Source organism: Nothobranchius furzeri, chromosome 5, assembly GCF_043380555.1.
Source record: "Nothobranchius furzeri strain GRZ-AD chromosome 5, NfurGRZ-RIMD1, whole genome shotgun sequence".
Taxonomy (NCBI): Eukaryota; Metazoa; Chordata; class Actinopteri; order Cyprinodontiformes; family Nothobranchiidae; genus Nothobranchius; species Nothobranchius furzeri.
This window is the reverse complement of record NC_091745.1, coordinates 80207621-80225906: the sequence shown is the minus strand read 5'-3', so window position 1 is coordinate 80225906 and position 18286 is coordinate 80207621. Positions and strand designations below refer to the sequence as shown.

General features: G+C 43.1%; 1 protein-coding gene across 2 annotated transcripts in view; it reads right to left on the bottom strand.

The window, feature by feature from the left end:
* Positions 1 to 6079: 6079 nt before the first annotated feature.
* dgat1b (diacylglycerol O-acyltransferase 1b) overlaps positions 6080 to 18286 on the bottom strand; it is a 24580-nt gene continuing 12373 nt past the window's right edge. For both annotated transcript variants that reach the window (XM_015974498.3, XM_015974499.3), the window contains 11 exons: positions 17777 to 17905; positions 17491 to 17559; positions 17306 to 17409; positions 17097 to 17135; positions 16358 to 16399; positions 16240 to 16284; positions 16052 to 16164; positions 8015 to 8080; positions 7766 to 7853; positions 7622 to 7684; positions 6080 to 6847 (listed from right to left, as the gene is read on the bottom strand). In XM_015974498.3, the coding sequence (XP_015829984.1) occupies positions 6698 to 6847; positions 7622 to 7684; positions 7766 to 7853; positions 8015 to 8080; positions 16052 to 16164; positions 16240 to 16284; positions 16358 to 16399; positions 17097 to 17135; positions 17306 to 17409; positions 17491 to 17559; positions 17777 to 17905 (908 nt within the window). In that variant the 3' untranslated portion in view covers positions 6080 to 6697. The remainder of the gene's footprint in view (positions 6848 to 7621; positions 7685 to 7765; positions 7854 to 8014; positions 8081 to 16051; positions 16165 to 16239; positions 16285 to 16357; positions 16400 to 17096; positions 17136 to 17305; positions 17410 to 17490; positions 17560 to 17776; positions 17906 to 18286) is intronic.

The following is an 18286-nucleotide window of genomic DNA, read 5'->3' as shown; positions in this document are numbered from 1 at the left end:
TTTCACACAACTTCCCCCAAAATATCCTAATAGGTATAAACTCAAGCAGCAGAAGGTACACCTAAAGCAATAAGGACACGAGAGTAGGTAGTCGTGTGTAGCAGCATCTAATGTGTACAAAGGAAGTTCACTTATACGTTTGTGAGGTCAGGGTTCCTCCCAGGATGCAGAACTCTGGACTTTCAAGAAGTTGAAGAAAGGACCCGAGTAAGACAGGAAGTGAGACGTGGAACAGCGAGGTATATCTGGTATATTTCAAAATAAAACCTGTGTTGCTTTATATTCCCAGCTTGTGTTTGATTATTGATGGTGAATGTTAGTCCAGGCCATCTTTTCACGCACTGTGCCACATTTCCAGGAGCTGTTAGTGTTGCTGCTCTCTGTCGGTGCGGGCTGAGGAGCACAGGGGTGGGGACAAGAGCTGGGGTTGCTGTTGCGAGGCCGTTGCCGTAGCAACCCCAAGCTACCACCAGGTGCAGCTCGTGCACATTTCTAATCATTTGGTGCTCTTGTGAGCTGATTTCTGGACACTCAGCACATGGGCCGCAGCCGGTGTGAATGCAGTTTGTCTGGAAGCCGTACGAAAACGGGACTGCATCTGTCCCACTCTGGAGGAGAACGAGGGCTTTGTTATAAGGACTTGCATTTAGAGTGCAATTAGGTTTGCCTGCTTTTTCAAGTATAACGGATCAGATTTTACAGTGCAGTCAGTGATTTAAATGTTTTCAATCATAACTGTCTGATAGCAAAATATGAAAAATCTGTCAGACATGAAAGATTCCTTGATAGATTCAGACTCTGCAGGAATTTAAAAGACTCGAAGCTCCATGCAAATAAGTTTCCTTGTTCTCATGTCTTCCTGATGAATGCCGGACTAAAGAAGGTCTGGAGGCTACAGCGTGTCGCACGTTCTTCCATGAAAACTGTAGTTTAATTGCTCAATTGAACCCCAGACCAGGAAGTTGCAGCATGTGTATTATCTCTGCTCATTACTCCACCCTCAGCACCAAACCACCGGGCTGATGAGTAGGGTTTACTCAGGATAATTAGAACATGTTCAGCTGAGAGTGGGGCATAAATGATGTGATTCATCTTTGGGAAACAAAGCTGGTGAATGCCACAGAACATTAGGAGGATGAAGGAAACTAACAGGGTTTTCCACAAGAGCATCCCCGGATATCAACGTACTGGAGCTAGCTCGTTATCATTAACGACGCTAACATGAGCGTCGCTTTGGGGGCTTGTGTCCAAATATTCAAGAATAATAATCAACCTGAGTGATACCTGTAGCCACGAGCGACGCACAGCAATGGAAAATATTTTACATATTTAGAAAAATCATAAAGTGACATTTTGGTTGAACAAAAGAAGCAGGTTGAAAATAAATGTGTTTGTTGTCCACGTCGGCCCATACCATTACCCCACCGCTATCATGCCACTCCATCCATGTCTGCTATAACCCTAATGAAGTGAGCTTGAGTGTGTTGGAAATTTTATTTTACATTATAATAACTTTTACATTATAGTAATACGACACAGCCAACTCTTAAAGCAATCGCAACCAAAAAGTCCCTGGTTGGTCGGCAGAATCTGACTAGAACCTACCTGTGGGAAACATAACAGACTGAACACAAACTAGAGGCAGAAACCTGTGGAATAAACTGGTCCAAGTCACTTTCTGTCCTTCTGGGTGAAACTGTGGAAAGGTACAGATCAGGAGAAAGGGAATGAACTCATTTCTAAAGGAATAATTGTTGCCCGGAGCTCGTGGCCTCAGTAACAGTTTGGATAACTTGGAGAGAAGCTCCTGAGAAGGGGAGACGACCAGGACCAGCAATGAGCACACGCCGACTCAGAAGCTTTACAGACAGATCACCCCAGCAGCTCCAGCTCGGTCACATCTTCATGATGGAGCAGATCCGTGTTCAGATAGAGCCAGTTCCAACTCTGACTGTAAAGAAAGAAGCTCCTGAAACCTGGTGGTGATGTCACCATGCTCAGGGTTGATTGGATCAGCCGTACGTGTGTGTGTGTGTGTGTGTGTGTGTGTGTGTGTGTCAGTATAACGAAGTACAAAAAAACTGTTCATCCTTACAGCTAATTAACTTGAACAGTAGTTGTTGATCCTGAAGTCCTAGCACAACAAGTGAGGATAAACCCGAGGCTCTGGGAAATGAACGTCCCTGTGGAACGCCACAGCGCTGCCCAGATGAAGCAGATGTTCTGCAGCTCAGATCTGCTCTAAGGCTTTAATCAAGGACAAGTCGGCAGAATCCTCTCTAAACACAAAAAAATCTAATCTCTGGTTTCTGAAACTATAGCTGAAAACTGGACGGTGGCCCTTGTGGACACAAACGGTCCATCTTTTAGTTTTATAGTTTCAGCTTTCTTGATTTTAAATGTTATGAAACGATTCTATTAAAGCTTTTGCAAAAAGCTCTCCGAACAACCTCAGTTTGAAGAAACAGATTTAGCTCCTGTGGGTTGACATGCTAATGGCTAGTGGGACCAGTGTTACAGGAATTTCAATAATAAATTCCAAAAACATTAAATTTCATGAACGTCTTATTTTCTTTACGGTTCTTCAGTCCTGTGATCTTTAACAGAGTTCACGAGTTGGATGTATGGAAAGCAAAAGTGGTCATAATTTGTGTGCCTTGAAGCGATGACGTAATAGATTTATGATCCTGCCCTGTTGCTCTGGGGTTAGGGTTAACCCTCATTCTGCCGATGCAACGGCTGTAAAGCGATACGAAGAGAAAACGGCCTGGAGGCAAATGAAAAATAACCGTCCAAATAAATCCCAGCAGCGCTGACGACGGGGCCGAGGAAACGTTTGAATTGTTAAATGACTTCTCCGAGCACTGCTGAAGGAAAAAGGGCCTTGTGTGTCTTTTAATCTTAGAGACAATTTAAGTTTTAATCACAGAACAAAGATTTAATACCACTGTGGAAAATGCTGTTTTATTCAATCCAAATGGTGATGAAGATGTTAAATGATCAGGTAACGACAGACTAAAGCGTTTCCTTCCACGTGAGAGGTTTACCCACATCTTCACCAACTTACCAAATGACGAAAGGAACACAGAACTCCAGATCACAAGATCAGCGTCCGGATGAAGAAGTCCTCTGGTCCAAATCCACTAAACCCATCAGTGTCCAAGAGGGCCTCACCCTCAGAGGTTTCCATTTGGAAATGATTTAGTTTATTAGTCCAAGAGTTTCAGAGCATCAATCCTGAGTCTCCTCGCTGGTTTTCATCTCATCTTCAAACCTGAACACAAACTTTTCTGTCCTCCTCGTCCCAGTGATGGATATTCTTACCTTTTATTAACGAAGCATCCTTTGACGCTCCAGTCGTGGCTGAAAGTGAAACCGACTTCTCTCTCATTTCCTCTTCTTCTCCATCTGATCATGTCAGCATCCTCCTTCACCCTGGAGCAGCCCTCAGCTGGTCCACGGCAGGAAGTCTGTGTGTTTACATTCTGCAAAGGCTCCCACGTGTTCTCACACACGCACACACACACGCACGCACGCGTGCACACACGCGCACACTTTTGTGCCATCATCCGGGTTTAAATAAAAACTGATGGTGAAGTAACTGTTGAGTAAAAGTAAATATGGGCTCGTAACGAGGAATAATCTGGATACACGTCCAGAATGAACGTGGAGCTCCGGTGTTGGACAGAGTTTAACGTGTGTGAGGGAGTGTGTGCAGCTGAGAGGCTCGTGTTTAGTCTCCAGCTGTTTCTGAATGACTCCATCTATCCTGGAGAATGGGATAGGACTGTCTCCTGGCTTCCTGTCCACAGGATTATCATTAGTCGCAACCTGTCAGCGATCTTCGGAGATCCAGAATAACAGATGTCAGGAGAAGATTCATGGATCAAACCTTTTGCCAGGATGAGAAGAGGACGGGTCTAGAGACGGGCCGGTTGCATGCTTTTATGATGCGCTCCTGTTGTCGGGTCAGTGGAGAGGATTCTGAAATCAAAGCTGAATTTTTAGCAGTTTTCTGGAACTTTTCAGAGACGTGAGGAGCTTTCATGCTGTGCCTCTGCAGACTGCACACATTTTTTAGGCTCCTGTCTGACGCAAAAGCTTGAAATTCAGTGGAAACTGTAAGGTCACCTTCAGTAAAACCTCTTCCCAGAAGATAAAAGCTCTGAATGACTTCTGCGTTGAGAATCCTCCAGCATGTTTTTGTCGTTTCTCTGCTCCAGCACACTGGATTTCTGTCAGCAGGCTTCTAAAGAGCTCGATGACCTGCTGAACCACCGCTGAAGCGAGTGTGTTGGAGCAGAGGAACAACTAAAACCTGCTGGACACCGGCCCTCCAGGACCAGCAGTGGTTATTGGAGCTAACCGAGCGAAGGCTAGTCGGAGTAAAACCTGACCAAACGTCGATTCTGCTGCATTAAAACAACTCTAGTCTGAAATGATTCAAAGCGGTGTGTACAACAGCAAATTTACAACTCGTATAAATTCCCTCCACATTCATTATTCTGGCAGAAATGAATGAAGCCCCAACAAGTTTCACCCAAATAGCAAATTTTCTGCAAAGATAATTAAAGAATTAAAAAGTGCATTCAGGAGTTAAAAGTTGCATAAACATCTATGAAATTCATCCTGGCGTGCCATCTCTCTATGTCCACATTAACCTGCATGACCTGCAGAGCAAAGCCTTGCTATTGCTGGCTGGACTTTTAGATTATTTCCTTTTGTTTAGACGGGACAGCAGTTTGGTGCTAGTCTCACTCACACCTGCAGTTGGCAGTCAGACTCCAGCTGGTTCTCTAACGATGCTCTTTAAAGGAGATCTGCAACAAGTAAGACGTTGATCTTCTACAAAAACTCAACATTTGGGTTTTTCTTCCAGAGACTCATCATGGGGCGACGGTGGCACAGGAGTTAAGTGCTCGCCCCGCAATCGGAAGGTTGCAGGTTCGAGCCCCGCTCAGTCTGTCGTTGTGTCCTTGGGCAAGACACTTAACCCACCTTGTCTGCTGGTGGTGGTCGGAGGGACCGGTGGCGCCAGTGCTCGGCAGCCTCGCCTCTGTCAGTGCCCCCCAGGGCAGCTGTGGCTACATCGTAGCTCATCACCACCAGTGTGTGAATGTGTGTGTGAATGGATGAATGACTGGTTGTGTTGTAAAGCGCCTTGGGGGGTTCCAGGACTCTAGAAGGCGCTTTATCAAATACAGGCCGTTTACCATTTACCATGTCTGGGTTTTTCACACCAACTGGCTTTGATACAAGTTGCCTCCAGAGATGTGCAGGAGAAGCTGATCAAGTCAAGCTTAAGGAGTAAAGGGGAACTCCAAACGTAATCTGCTCTCTGATCCCAGCGATGGCAGAGGCCACACCCGCTCACGTCTGCAGAAAGTTTGTGATTTTCCTTAAACTCGCTGTTTAAATTTTGTGTCATCCTGACGAAGAGCAGGTTCACGGCTCAGGCCAATCCAACAGCTCACGTTCACACACACACACACACACACGCACACGTTCACACACACACACACATGTGCACACAGGCATGCACGCACATGTGCGTACACATGCGCGCACACACACACACACACGCACACATACACGTGCATACACATGTGCACACACACGCAAACACGCACACACACACACACACGCACATGTGCACACAGGCATGCACGCACATGTGCATACACATGCGCGCACACACACACACACACACACACGCACACATACACGTGCATACACATGTGCACACACACGCAAACATGCACACACACACACACACACACACACACACACACACACACACACGCGCGCACGCACACACAGGCACACGCACACACACACAGGCACACACACACACACACACAGGCCCACACACACACAGGCACCCACACACACAGGCACACACACACACACACACAGGCACACACACACACACACAGGCACACACGCACACACGCACACACACGCACACACACACACGCACACACACACACACACACACACACACACACACACACACACACACACGTGCACCAATACACTCAGTGTCGTGTTTACTTTGAAATGAAAGCAACATTCTGAATTTACACCTTCTTCCAGTTCCGTTTATTTACATTTTTCTTTCGACTGAAACAAAACCAGACACGTGAATGTGGAACTGAACCAGTAAGAAAGCAACCTGGTGCTCAACAAGCTGTGTACCACAGTAATGGAGAGTTTTAATAACACCGGCCTCTTGGGAGAGTTTAGAAACAGTCTCATAATTATACATCCATCCCTCTTAAAACCAGACACATCACATCCACGCTTACCCACTAGATAATAATAAACATAAATCATACATGTCTTCCCCACTTACAGCATTCCTATGAAATGTTTTAAATGACGTCATCCTGTTCATCTGGAGCTGAAACATAGCCCACACGCTCAAAAACAAACAAATCCTGGTTTTTAAGTTCTAAACTAGTTCTGCTGAGACGGGCTGTTGCATTAGGACACCTGAGAGCAAAGCTGCACCTGATTCCTTTCCTCGCCCTGCTGCAGGTCCCCAGTAGACTCGTGCTCGTCATTTCATCTCACCTCCTTTTAATCAAGGAGACGCAACATTTCAAGTGTTTCATGTAAACATGCAGATGTGAGCGGCCCCTCCTGAGGAGAATGCTACCCACCCTGTAGACCTGTGTGTGTGTGTGTGTGTGTGTTAGTCGGTCTCCTGCCTGTAGTTTATCACATAATAGTCGTGGACATACATCAACACAGCAACCGGCTGACCGATGATGATGGACATCCACACTGCAGCGTTGCCGTAGTTACCACGGAGGAAACGGCCAACAAACCAGGCCAATGGAAGCTGAGTGCAGAAAATAAACACAGGAGGTCATCGTGTTCTCATAATTCATCACAGCATCAGAACTTCTTTCAGAGGTGGATTTTTAGTTTCTAACTAATATTTTCTCCTCTTTGATTCTTTGAGGTATTAAAGAATCCGCCGGAGCAGCGAAACGCCGCCAAGACTTCTTGTTCTTCAGATGTTTACTTTTCTTCCCAAAACTCTGTTTTTTGGAGGCCTTAAAGTTTTCTAAATCAAATTTTGGTTTAAATTTTGCATTTAAAAAATCTCGGAAAAACCGCGACAGAGAGAGCGGAACAGCGCCCCCTAGAAACGTACCAAGACCCAAAGTCTCAGCAAACAGGAAGTCGGCCATATTGAACCGATATGGCTGCTTGTAGCCTTCGCATTAAATCCAACTCCTCCTACAGATGTGATATGAGATGGGATGCTCATAAAGCATCTGACTAGTAAAGCTCGTTAGTGAACAATGTCATTAAGTAAGCTAAACTAGTGGCGCACCGATCTGAGCTACTCCAACCAGACCCAACAACAACTGGCTGGGAGAAAAAATGAGCGCCCAACGATGTTCGTCTAAAACGTCTCAGAGGATCTCAGAAATGTTTGAAAGTGTCTCATTTAAGTTAAAAGAAAAGGCTTTTCTGTTTTCGTTCTGACATTTTTGATTGATGACTCAGTGGCTGAATTCTACCTCTGACCTCATTTCCTCAGATTTAAAAGCTACGGCGTAATGTAAACGACTAAATGTCACACAGTAAAGAAAGGTGGGGTTACCTGCGCCATCATGCCCGTGAAAGCCCAAAGTCTGAACATCCTGAGAGGAACGCTCACCAAGTACTGGCAAAAGAAAAGCCATCAGTCCATTTGTGATGAGATGTGATGTCAACACGTGCTCCGAAGCCGATGCGATCGTCTCACCTCATGGAAGAAAGCTGACAGGAGGAAGACTGCTGATTGGCTGGCCATTTTACCGAAGCCTCTCCTCAGCAACGGCTTGTAAAAGTGGCTAAAAGAGAAGCAGGAGCAAACGGGACTTATTCGCTGTGTGAAATTTCATCTCTTCCAAGTAAAAGCATGAATGTGTTTCATTTTCATGAAATAAAATAGAGATTTATTCAGTCACAACACAAAAGTGTCCATCTGTGCGTGAGTGTGAGGACGAGTCACCGTAAACACCACTTGTGAACGGGGATGTTCCAGTTCTGCCAGAAATACGTCACCGACTCAGAATTCCTGAAGGGAAAAAGCACAGCAGGTATTAAAATAGACACTTTAAAGCTTCTGTTCTGTCCTCTCATTCGTGTTTTCATATCAAAGAACGACACGAGCACGCTCAAACCTGGGTCTCCTAAAAAAAGAGTTTCTTACTGATTTCAGTTACACTCTTACAGCATTTTATTAAACTTCTAATCTTAAAGTATCAACCATTTCATCCTGACGTGTGAATCATTTACAGACGTAGAACTGAATCAAGTTTGCTCCATTGTTAATAACCATTTAATTATCACCTTTCTTCCGTTACTGAACTAATAAAATTGGCCCTTGTCACCTTTAGATCTTCCACTAGGGGGCAGCAGACGTGTATAGGACAGGATATGGTGGGTTTTGATGAATGCACTGATCCTGATGCTCCACATAGACACTTTAAATCCCAGCGAGTTAAAATTCAAGCATAATAAGGACCTGTTCTCTGGCGGAAGTCTATCTTTACATTGTGCTGCTTGCATCTCGGCTTTCAGATGAAGAGGCAAACGGTAAATGGTCTGTATTTGATATAGCACCTTCAAGAGTCCTAGAACCCCCCCAAGGCGCTTTACAACACGATCAGTCATTCACACGCTGGCGAGGATGAGCTACGATGTAGCCACAGCTGCCCTGGGGCGCTCTAACAGAGGCGAGGCTGCCGAGCACAGGCGCCACCGGTCCCTCCGACCACCACCAGCAGGCAACGTGGGTTAAGTGCCTTGCCCAAGGACACAACGACAGCGACAGACTGAGCGGGGCTCGAACCTGCAACCTTCCGATTACGGGGCGAGCACTTAACTCCTGTGCCACCGTCGCCCCAGAAAGATGTCTGCAAACTTGGCCTTAATTACATTTGGTGGTATGCACCACAAGGCGTTTACTTTAAAAGGTAAACGAAAACACTCGGCAGAGTGCTAATTCTGCAATGCTCTGCTCACCGAAACAGCTGGACGTCGTCCACTTTTTACTGTCACGTCGAAAGGAAGCACAAAGACAGGTAAGCTAACGGTTACCATACAGCGTTTAATATTAATGAGACATACGAAAAGACTTGGTAAACTCCAACTATCCCATATAGTCAATAAGCAAAAGATAAGCTTAACTTGTTCTTTCATGGTCGTTTTAGGCCTATAGACATGAATACGTGGACGCCCCATTGGGTTCTGGAGAACGTAAAGTGTCGCCGCCATATTTTGTGGGTCTCCACTCTCTCCAAACTCAACTAAGGTTACCCGGGATTTATTGTTGGGGACAGAACAAACATTACAAACATTTTCTTTGTGTACAGAGGTTAATGTACGTTTTAGTTGTTTAAGCACCTTGCTCAGTAGAAATAAATGCACTGGGGGCAAATGGAAACCCATCTAAAATGGCGGCCAGCTACTACGACTGCTCCCGTCCACGGGGCGTCTACGTATTTAATGTCGGTGGTTTTAGGCATTAATTTTCTCATTTTAAAACAAGCCCCCACAATGCGGCTCTAAAATTGGTCTCAACCCGGAAGTACCAAAAATTGCAGTCCCCCCCTCATCCACTAGGGGCTGGTGTCAGAAGTGAGCAAATCCTCATTGACTCCCATGTTAAAAATACCAATTTCACAGCAGAAATAAACATGTTTACAGCCTGGTACCAGAACATGTTTTAGGTTTAAATGATCTAGTTTACACTCATGACAACTCTGAGGGGGGTGAATGTTTTTCTCACTCTTCTGTTTAAGTGTATTAAAAGCCTAAAATTCTGTATAATTAATGAGCATCAGACCCACGTGGGTTGGTCTGGCTTGGAAACTGTTCCTGGATTTTGAGTCTCTCTGTGTGTGTATTCTTGTTTGGATATTTTTGTGCAATTGTTGGACAAAATGACTTGCTGTGGCATTAATTGCACTAATAGAGCGTCCAAGGAGTCTCCACTTCATTTTATTCGGTAAGTAAAATTATATTTATGTATTTTAGGTCACTGCCGAGCTGAGCTTAGATTTTAACATGTACTGTTTAACCATGAAATTTAAATGTAATAGGGTAAAACCCAGTGCATTTAACATAATGCTGCACTTCAGAAAATGGGTTGAAATATAACATGTTGGTGGAGCTGGGTTCCCACTATCGGCTTGTGGAGCTCTCGGAAGACCGATGTTTTCCACCCGGTTCTCCCCTCCCCGCAGCTCGGCGCATCTCTGTCTGATGGCGGGATGACGGCTTGTGGAGGTCTCGGAGACCTCTGTGTTCCACCCGGTTCTACCCAGCGGTCAGCCCGGCGCATCTCTGACTCAGAAGCTCTGGTGTTGTGCACAGTTAACTCCGGTTGTAGCTAGGTTGCTACCTCCGTTAGCTTTGGATTAGCTTCAGGTTAGCTTGTAGCTAGTTCGACCGGGTGTCGTCAGTTGATCCCAGCCTTACAGCCCCACCCTCAGCTCCGCCTCTCTTCCCTTTTATGGAATTGTCTGGGCTTGACGGAACCTGTGACACGGTCAAAATGGCGGTGGTGGCCACCTCCCATTTTAGCACAAAAACTTATTGGAGCCTATGGAAACCCATTGTCCATAAATGTATGTCGATGTTTTGAAAGCATTGACTATATTAGCCAACAGCTAGGCTTGCTAACGTTTTATGGAGTTATGAATTGTTTTCTTTTCAAAGATTTTTCATCAAAGCACCAAACGGCTTACAAATAAAATCTAAAGGCAAACAAAATGAATAAACTAAAAAAGCAACCAAATTTATTTCAATTGAACTGCAATTAAATAAAATTACTAACCTTTATGTTTTATAGGAGAGGGTATTTGAATCTTGTGTGTGTGTGTGTGTGTGTGTGGTGGTGGTGGTGGTGGTGTGGGGGGGGGGGTTTCACACTAAAATCCCAAGGATTTTTCTGACCCTTCAGGACTATCACACAGGGTAACTGCAGGTTTAAGGGAGCCAAATTTAAGACTTTTTAAGACCTTTTTTAAGGCCACTTTGACCAAATTTAAGCCATTTTTAAAAATCAAATTTAAGCTATAATTTCCAGCTATTGCCTGGAACCGGTGCTAACCACGTCGCTAACGTGGGATTAGCCATCCATTTACCATTAAACTTGCACTTCCCCATGGCGCAAGCTCCCACTAGCTTAACCAGCTAATGTGCTCATCTAAAAATAGCCCCCTTTCACAACCAACTGAATGTGTACAGTTCCGTTTACGCCAACATTGTACACAAAAAATGCTGAACGCTAACTAGAAATTCACAAAATTTTTATAGAAATAAAAGAATCTTGTTTATTGGGTCTTTGGTCATTTAAGACCTTTGGAAACTGGATTTAAGGATTTTTTGTCATTTTTAAGACTTTTTAAGGATACGCGGACACCCTGATCACAGCTAAACCAAATGGCTGCTTGGTTTGAACATAATAACCCAGCCACTGCCTTTCAAGTGTAAATATAGCCATCGTGTTGGGAATGTGCCTGATTGGTGTCCTTTAGGCTGGCCTCCTCTTGTGTTCTCTCTATTGAATCTAGTTAGCTAGACTTGTCCACCCAACAGTATTTATGACAGACTGCTTTTGTGAAAGCTTTACATAAGCGTTTAAGTTGTGCGTGCTTCATAGTTTTATTAGAAAAGTGTACAAAAACTTTTAACCCTTATATAACCCTTTAATTTTCTAACATTTTTGTCCTTTGAGCACAAAAAATGCACTAAGGTCGTATAAGGGTTAAAGGGCCAAAATCACTGAGTGGAAAGTCTGGGGATGGAGTTTGTTTATTTATTGTTGGGGACGCAACAAACTGATCCTTTGTGTGCAGAAGTGAATGTAATCAGTGATGCAGACTGTCTGCAATGGAAACAACAGAGATTAGCCGCCTTTCATCTGTAAAGAGAGCATCATCTGCACTCATCCGTTGGAATGTGCCTGATGAGTGACGACTATTTAATCTTTACTGCTCTCTTGGTGTTTGTTTCACCTTATTTGATTTTCCCCTGAATTTAAGGTTCCTGGACTACAGGCAGGACAACAGGCAGATGCCACACAGCCAACAATCCCGTCCTTTGTCCAGAAAGTAGAAATCTACAGTCGGCGTTCCCCACGGCAGCAAGCCGTCAGTGAGGCCACTGTCAAAGATTTGATAACTGGGTGCCGCCTGCCGCCGTCCCTCGTGGAAAGTGAACATTTTAAACACTTTCTTGATGCGGTGGATTACAAGTACACACCAATCTCAAGAAGAACAATTACCGAGTTAAAGCTTCCTTCCGGAGTATTTCTCTTATCCGATGGCACCATCTAGTGGCTGACAAGCGTATCACACAAAAACGCAGTTCCTCTGTTTTTTTAAGATGGCGACTTCACGTTTCTGTTTATAAATGTGCTTCTGCAGCCGACAAACAGCTAAAACACGTAGTTTTACGAGTATTATTCTCATGTTGTGTTCTCATATATTTATATTTTAGAGACTTTCTTGTCCACGAAAAGTTCATCAACTCTGCATCAGCCGAGGTATTCCTTAAATGTGAAGCATCTAAGCGGCAGTCTAACGCTCTTGGTTAGTTCTGGTCGGCGCTCAGTTTCCTATTGCACGGAGCTCTGCGGGGCAGGGGGCGTGCTTAGCAACAACCAAAAAAAGACGTATTGCTTACATTTCATCACAGTACATGATGAGATAATCACTTTTACGTATTTCTGACAAATCACACATCATTTCTGAAAGAGGAAAACTCCAGAAAGCAGCTTTAAGGAGACTGTTGTGGAGAAGCTGAAGAAAACACCAACAGTGTCCTTAACTACTGACATTTGGTCTGATCGCTGGCTTCACTCCTTCCTCGGTGTAACTGCTCATTTGTGCAGCAAGGCAGGGGCTTGCCAGGTCCTTGAATCCTATTGTTGGACTGAAGACGTTTCTCAGGCAAACAGAGTGGAGAGCGAACTTCCTCTGCCTTTGAGGAGATCACGGAGGAATCTGGCATCCGTCAGAAGATCGGTTATATTGATACAGACAATGCTGCTAATATGATGTGTGCTTTTAAAGTTCACATGCCACAACAGCAGTCAGGTGACAGCGAGGTGAGGAGGAAAACCTTGATGATGAGCACATCTGGGAAGACATGAATCCTGAGGAAGACACAGAGCCAACCTGGCTATCAGGTGAACGTACTCCCTGCAGTTAGTTGTGAATGACGGCATGGAGGAAGTTAAAGCCGTTTCTCGCGCCATAGCCTAAACGTCACGCTTTTCAACTCTGTTGCACAGCAGCTCACTGTTCAAAGACGAGTTTGAGGCTGCGTTAGGATCTTCTAAGACTATTCCAGCTGCAAACACTCGCTGGAACAGCACTTCCAACAAGTGCAGGCCCTCACAGCTCTGGACCGTAAAGCTCTGACTGAAATGTGTAGCCAGGATTATGAAGAAGTGGTATTCAGCACCCGTGAGTGGAACCAGCTCAAGGAACTCACTTCAGTTCTTGACCCATTCTCAGAGGCGACAGATCTGACAGAGGGACAAAAGGCTGGTACCATTAGCATGGTGGTACCGACGGTTCTGGACTTTAACACTCATCTTCTGAAGATGGAGGAGACACGAATACAGCGTCGGCCTATAATAAAAGCCCCTTGTCAGTGTACGTGCAGAAACCATTCAGCCAGTGTGTACTTTTTGGCCACAACGCTTGACCCACAGGTTGGATTGAACTGGATTGATCTGGATGTTTCAAATGGGCAAAATGAAACGACCCCCAAGACCTTCAGAGAAGACCTGAAGAAAAACTCACAGGTAACATATACGGGTGCATTTACATCAAGAGAACTAAACTGATTTTGATTCATTTCATTCAGCCTTGTACTGGAATCTATTAGGTTTTAATGTCACATCTTAAACCTCTGATACCGGCGTTGTCACTCACCTTTAGGAGATAAGCTTGCTCTAAACAACTTGTTAAGTTAATTATTTCAAACCTGCTAACATGATCACTACGTGTCTTTCTATATAATCGAGTCATTTTCTTCCATTTTGTTGTATTTTTCAGACACTTTCATCTCTGAGGTTGAAGACTTGATCGACAGCGAAGGTGAAGGGTTTGGAGCCGCGACTGCAGCTACTGGTCCATCAAGCGATTCGCCCCAAGTGACGCGCTCAAGTCTTCTTTCTTGCAACAAAGCTCTCTAAAAGTGCAGCTCAAGCTGTTCAAGCATCAGAACACTGATAAGCAAATACTGTGATGCCATACAGGACACTGACACTGATAATGCACCGTCTTCTGGTACAAAAACCAAGTCAGACTCCCACAACTCCACAACTTGGCACTGAAGGTTCTGTCAGTTCCTGCAACCTCTGCACCAGTTGAGAGGGTTTTTAGTGGAGGAGGCATCATCATGAGAGCCCACCGTGCACGGTTAGGTCACAGAATGCTGGAAGTCCTCGTGGTTCTAAAATGTAACCAAGCGCTCCTTAAATCTTAGCTTTCGTGGAAAGAAACTGGACTTTCAGGTCCTCAGCAACAAGTTTTATCACATGATGTTTAGGCATGGCACGACATATTCTTTAGTTCAATTATCACTGATTTAATTAATGGTGTAATTCCATTAATTAATTAATGGTGTAATTCCATTAATTAATTAATGGTGTAATTTCATTAGTTAATTAATGGTGTAATTTAATTAATTAATTAATTAATGGTGTAATTTCATTACTTAATTAATGGTGTAATTCCATTAGTTAATTAATGGTGTAATTTCATTAGTTAATTAATGGTGTAATTTAATTAATTAATTAATGGTGTAGTTTCATTATTTAATTAATGGTGTAATTTAATTAATTAATGGTGTAATTTCATTACTTAATTAATGGTGTAATTCCATTAGTTAATTAATGGTGTAATTTCATTAATTAATGGTGTAATTTCATTATTTAATTAATGGTGTAATTCCATTTTTAATTAATGGTGTAGTTTCATTATTTAATTAATGGTGTAATTTCATTAATTAACGGTGTAATTTCATTATTTAATTAATGGTGTAATCCCATTAGTTAATTAATGGTGTAATCCCATTAGTTAATTAATGGTGTAATCCCATTAGTTAATTAATGGTGTAATCCCATTAGTTAATTAATGGTGTAATCCCATTAGTTAATTAATGGTGTAATCCCATTAGTTAATTAATGGTGTAATTCCATGCAGAAAAGACCAATTTAACAACAAAAAAAAACTAATCAAAAAATGTTTTTGTTTAATTATAATGTTTCTTTCATATTTATGGTCTTGTTGGCCTTGTCTCGGTCTCGGGTGCCTCTGATCTCAGTCAAGTCTTGATTTCGGGTAGTGTGGTCCTGACTACTACAAGTCTGTCCAGAACCAGGAAAGATAGCGATGCAGAGCACCTCTCTGCTGCGATTGTCCAAATCATCAGCCAAAACGTTTGTAAAACAACAAAACCCAAAACGTGGATTTTCTTACTGTTTTGTATCACTCACAGCCTTTTGGCGGATTTTGATGTTGTAAAACTTTTTGGACTCATTAAAAATGACGCTTTCATCTGGACCCAAAAAGAAAGCATCGCCTCAAACCCAGGTAGCAGAGATCAACGAGGCTCCTGCCACCGGTGGGATCCAGAACTCGGAACCGTGTGGGGAATAGTGTAGATCCCCGACGTCCACTTCAAATCAATAAAAAAGTTGATTACTCCTGCTGAGTTTGCACCAGTTTATAATGACCACTCTTTGCTTTGAGACTAGGAAGCTATTTTAAACCTTTAAAGTTGGGTTTATTCTTCAGTGAAAGAGGAAGTCTCATTAAAACTTCCCACTGATAAAAACTGATCATTTCACCAAATGTTTGGCTTTAAATCTTTACTACATCAGATAAAACTCAGCCTCCAAACTCCAGCTCTCGTTAAATTAACTACATTCCTGTTTAATTTGGAAAAGCTCCGTTTATTTTCCACATCTGCTGACGTTAACGCTCCGTTGTAAAAGGCGGACCCTCCCTCACAAACTCACCACCAGTCCCTGTAAAACTGTCTGTCTCCGAAGCACAGCAGCTCCGCGGTGAAATTCATCGACGAGTGAAAGAACCAGTAGAAGAACATCAGCCACAGCAGGTGATTAGGAACCTGGAAAAATGGTTGAATGAAAGTCCAGCAGATCCAGGTCGGAGAGTGTGGTGAAGTGGCAGAGTCTGCACTCACGGCTAACCGTAGGAGTCTCTCCGTCATCCTGGATAGATCCATGTCCTGTTGAGGGAAAACAAACCAGACCGTGACTTTGGAACCGCTGCATGAGCATCGCTTTGCTTTGTCCTCTTACTTCCAGTGGTTTCATGGAGCTCCGAATGATGGGGATCATCCACTAGAACGAGAAATGACAACACTTGATGGGATTGTGTCACATTTCCAAAAGATCCAAACAAAATGGGCATAAGAGCTGTATTATTATTATTGTTGTTGTTATTGTTATTATGTATTATTATTATCATTGTTATTATTAATGATGTTGTTATAATTATTATTTATTATTATTATCATTGTTATTATTATTATTGATGTTGTTATTATTATTGTTGTTATTGTTATTATAATTATCATTGTTATTATTATATTTTTGTTGTTTGTTCGTATAACAAGACTTTGTGTCAGGCAGAGATAATTTTATTATTTGTTATTATTATTGTGATTGCTATCATTGTTATTATTATTACCATTGTTATTATTATTGTGATTGCTGTTATTATTATTATTATTGATGTTGTTGCTATTATTATTGTTATTATTATTACCATTATTATTATTATTGTGATTGTTATTATTACCATTATTATTGTTATTATTATTATTGATGCTATTATTATTATTGTTATTATTATTATTGTTGTTATTAGTATCATTGTTATTATTGTTATTATTATTATGATTGTTATTGCTATTATAGTTATTATTATTGTGATTGCTATTATTATTGTTGTTATTATTATTGCTGTTATTATTATCATTGGTATTATTAATGTTATTATTATTATTGTTGTTATTATTACATAATGTGATCGTACCTGTTGAATGAGACCAACTAACAGCTGGGTGAAAAACAGCTGTGAAAACAAACACAAACGTATGAGTGCATGTGAGTCACATGGTAAATATAAATAAATATAAGTAAACAAACAGAAAACAACACAAACACAATGAAAAAGGCATTTTAAAGTCACATTAGGGGGACATAGTCCAGGTGTTCACTGACACCACCCAGATGTTTCCTCACCATCTCAAAAAGCCTCCTCAGCAGGAAACTCATGCGAACGCTGGGTGAACGAGGGAAGTTGAGCTCGTAGCACAGCGTCGGCGCCGAGACAAAGTAGTACATGTCTGCAGAGACGAGGAGCAGCTCAGAGAGCGTGACCAAGAACACGAGTGCTGTCAGAAACATGGTGACTTGTGTTGGAGTACCTCTGATTGTGAGGTTGCCAGGGTAACACACCTTGTGTTCGTCTCCTTGTGAAAGCTGCGGTAAAGGACCTGCAGTAAAAAGATCAGCGGTGATGAAAGATCACACTGCTCATCCATACAGAGCTGCAGTTTCCCTCGTCTGCCAGCAGGTGTCACTGCAACAGCGTGAGCCTGCCCTGCACAGGTGTCTGGTGCTGAATCATTTTCACCAGTTTTCTCTCACTTTTCCTTCCAGCCAGACCAAAGCACGCAGTATGAATAGTAAAAATGTGTAACGATGACTTACACGACAGAGACCGGACCAGTTTCTTCACCTTGATGGTGCTCAGCTCTCTGCACCAGAGGTTCACGTCCTTGTACGAGTACAGCTTCAGGAAGAGTATGGTGTAGGTACCGAGTGCAACGGCACCGCCGACTGAGGAGAGGGGGGGTTCGTTAGTGCCATAATCATTACATCAGAACAGAAGTGAGGGAACGAGTCTGACTGGAGCTGTGAGAGAAATCTTCACACAGCCAAGTGCTTCTTAACGGAGTGTATTCATGTAAACACTCATAAAACCACACCAGTCCTGTTTATCGGCCAATGAGAGAAAACGGATGCGAGGGGAGACCAATAAACTGCTTTAGTGCTCTACACACACACACACGCACACACACACACACACACGCACACGCACACACACACACACACACGCACACACACACACACACGCACACACACACACACACACACACACGCGCGCACACACGCACACACACACACACACACGCACACACACACGCACACACACACACA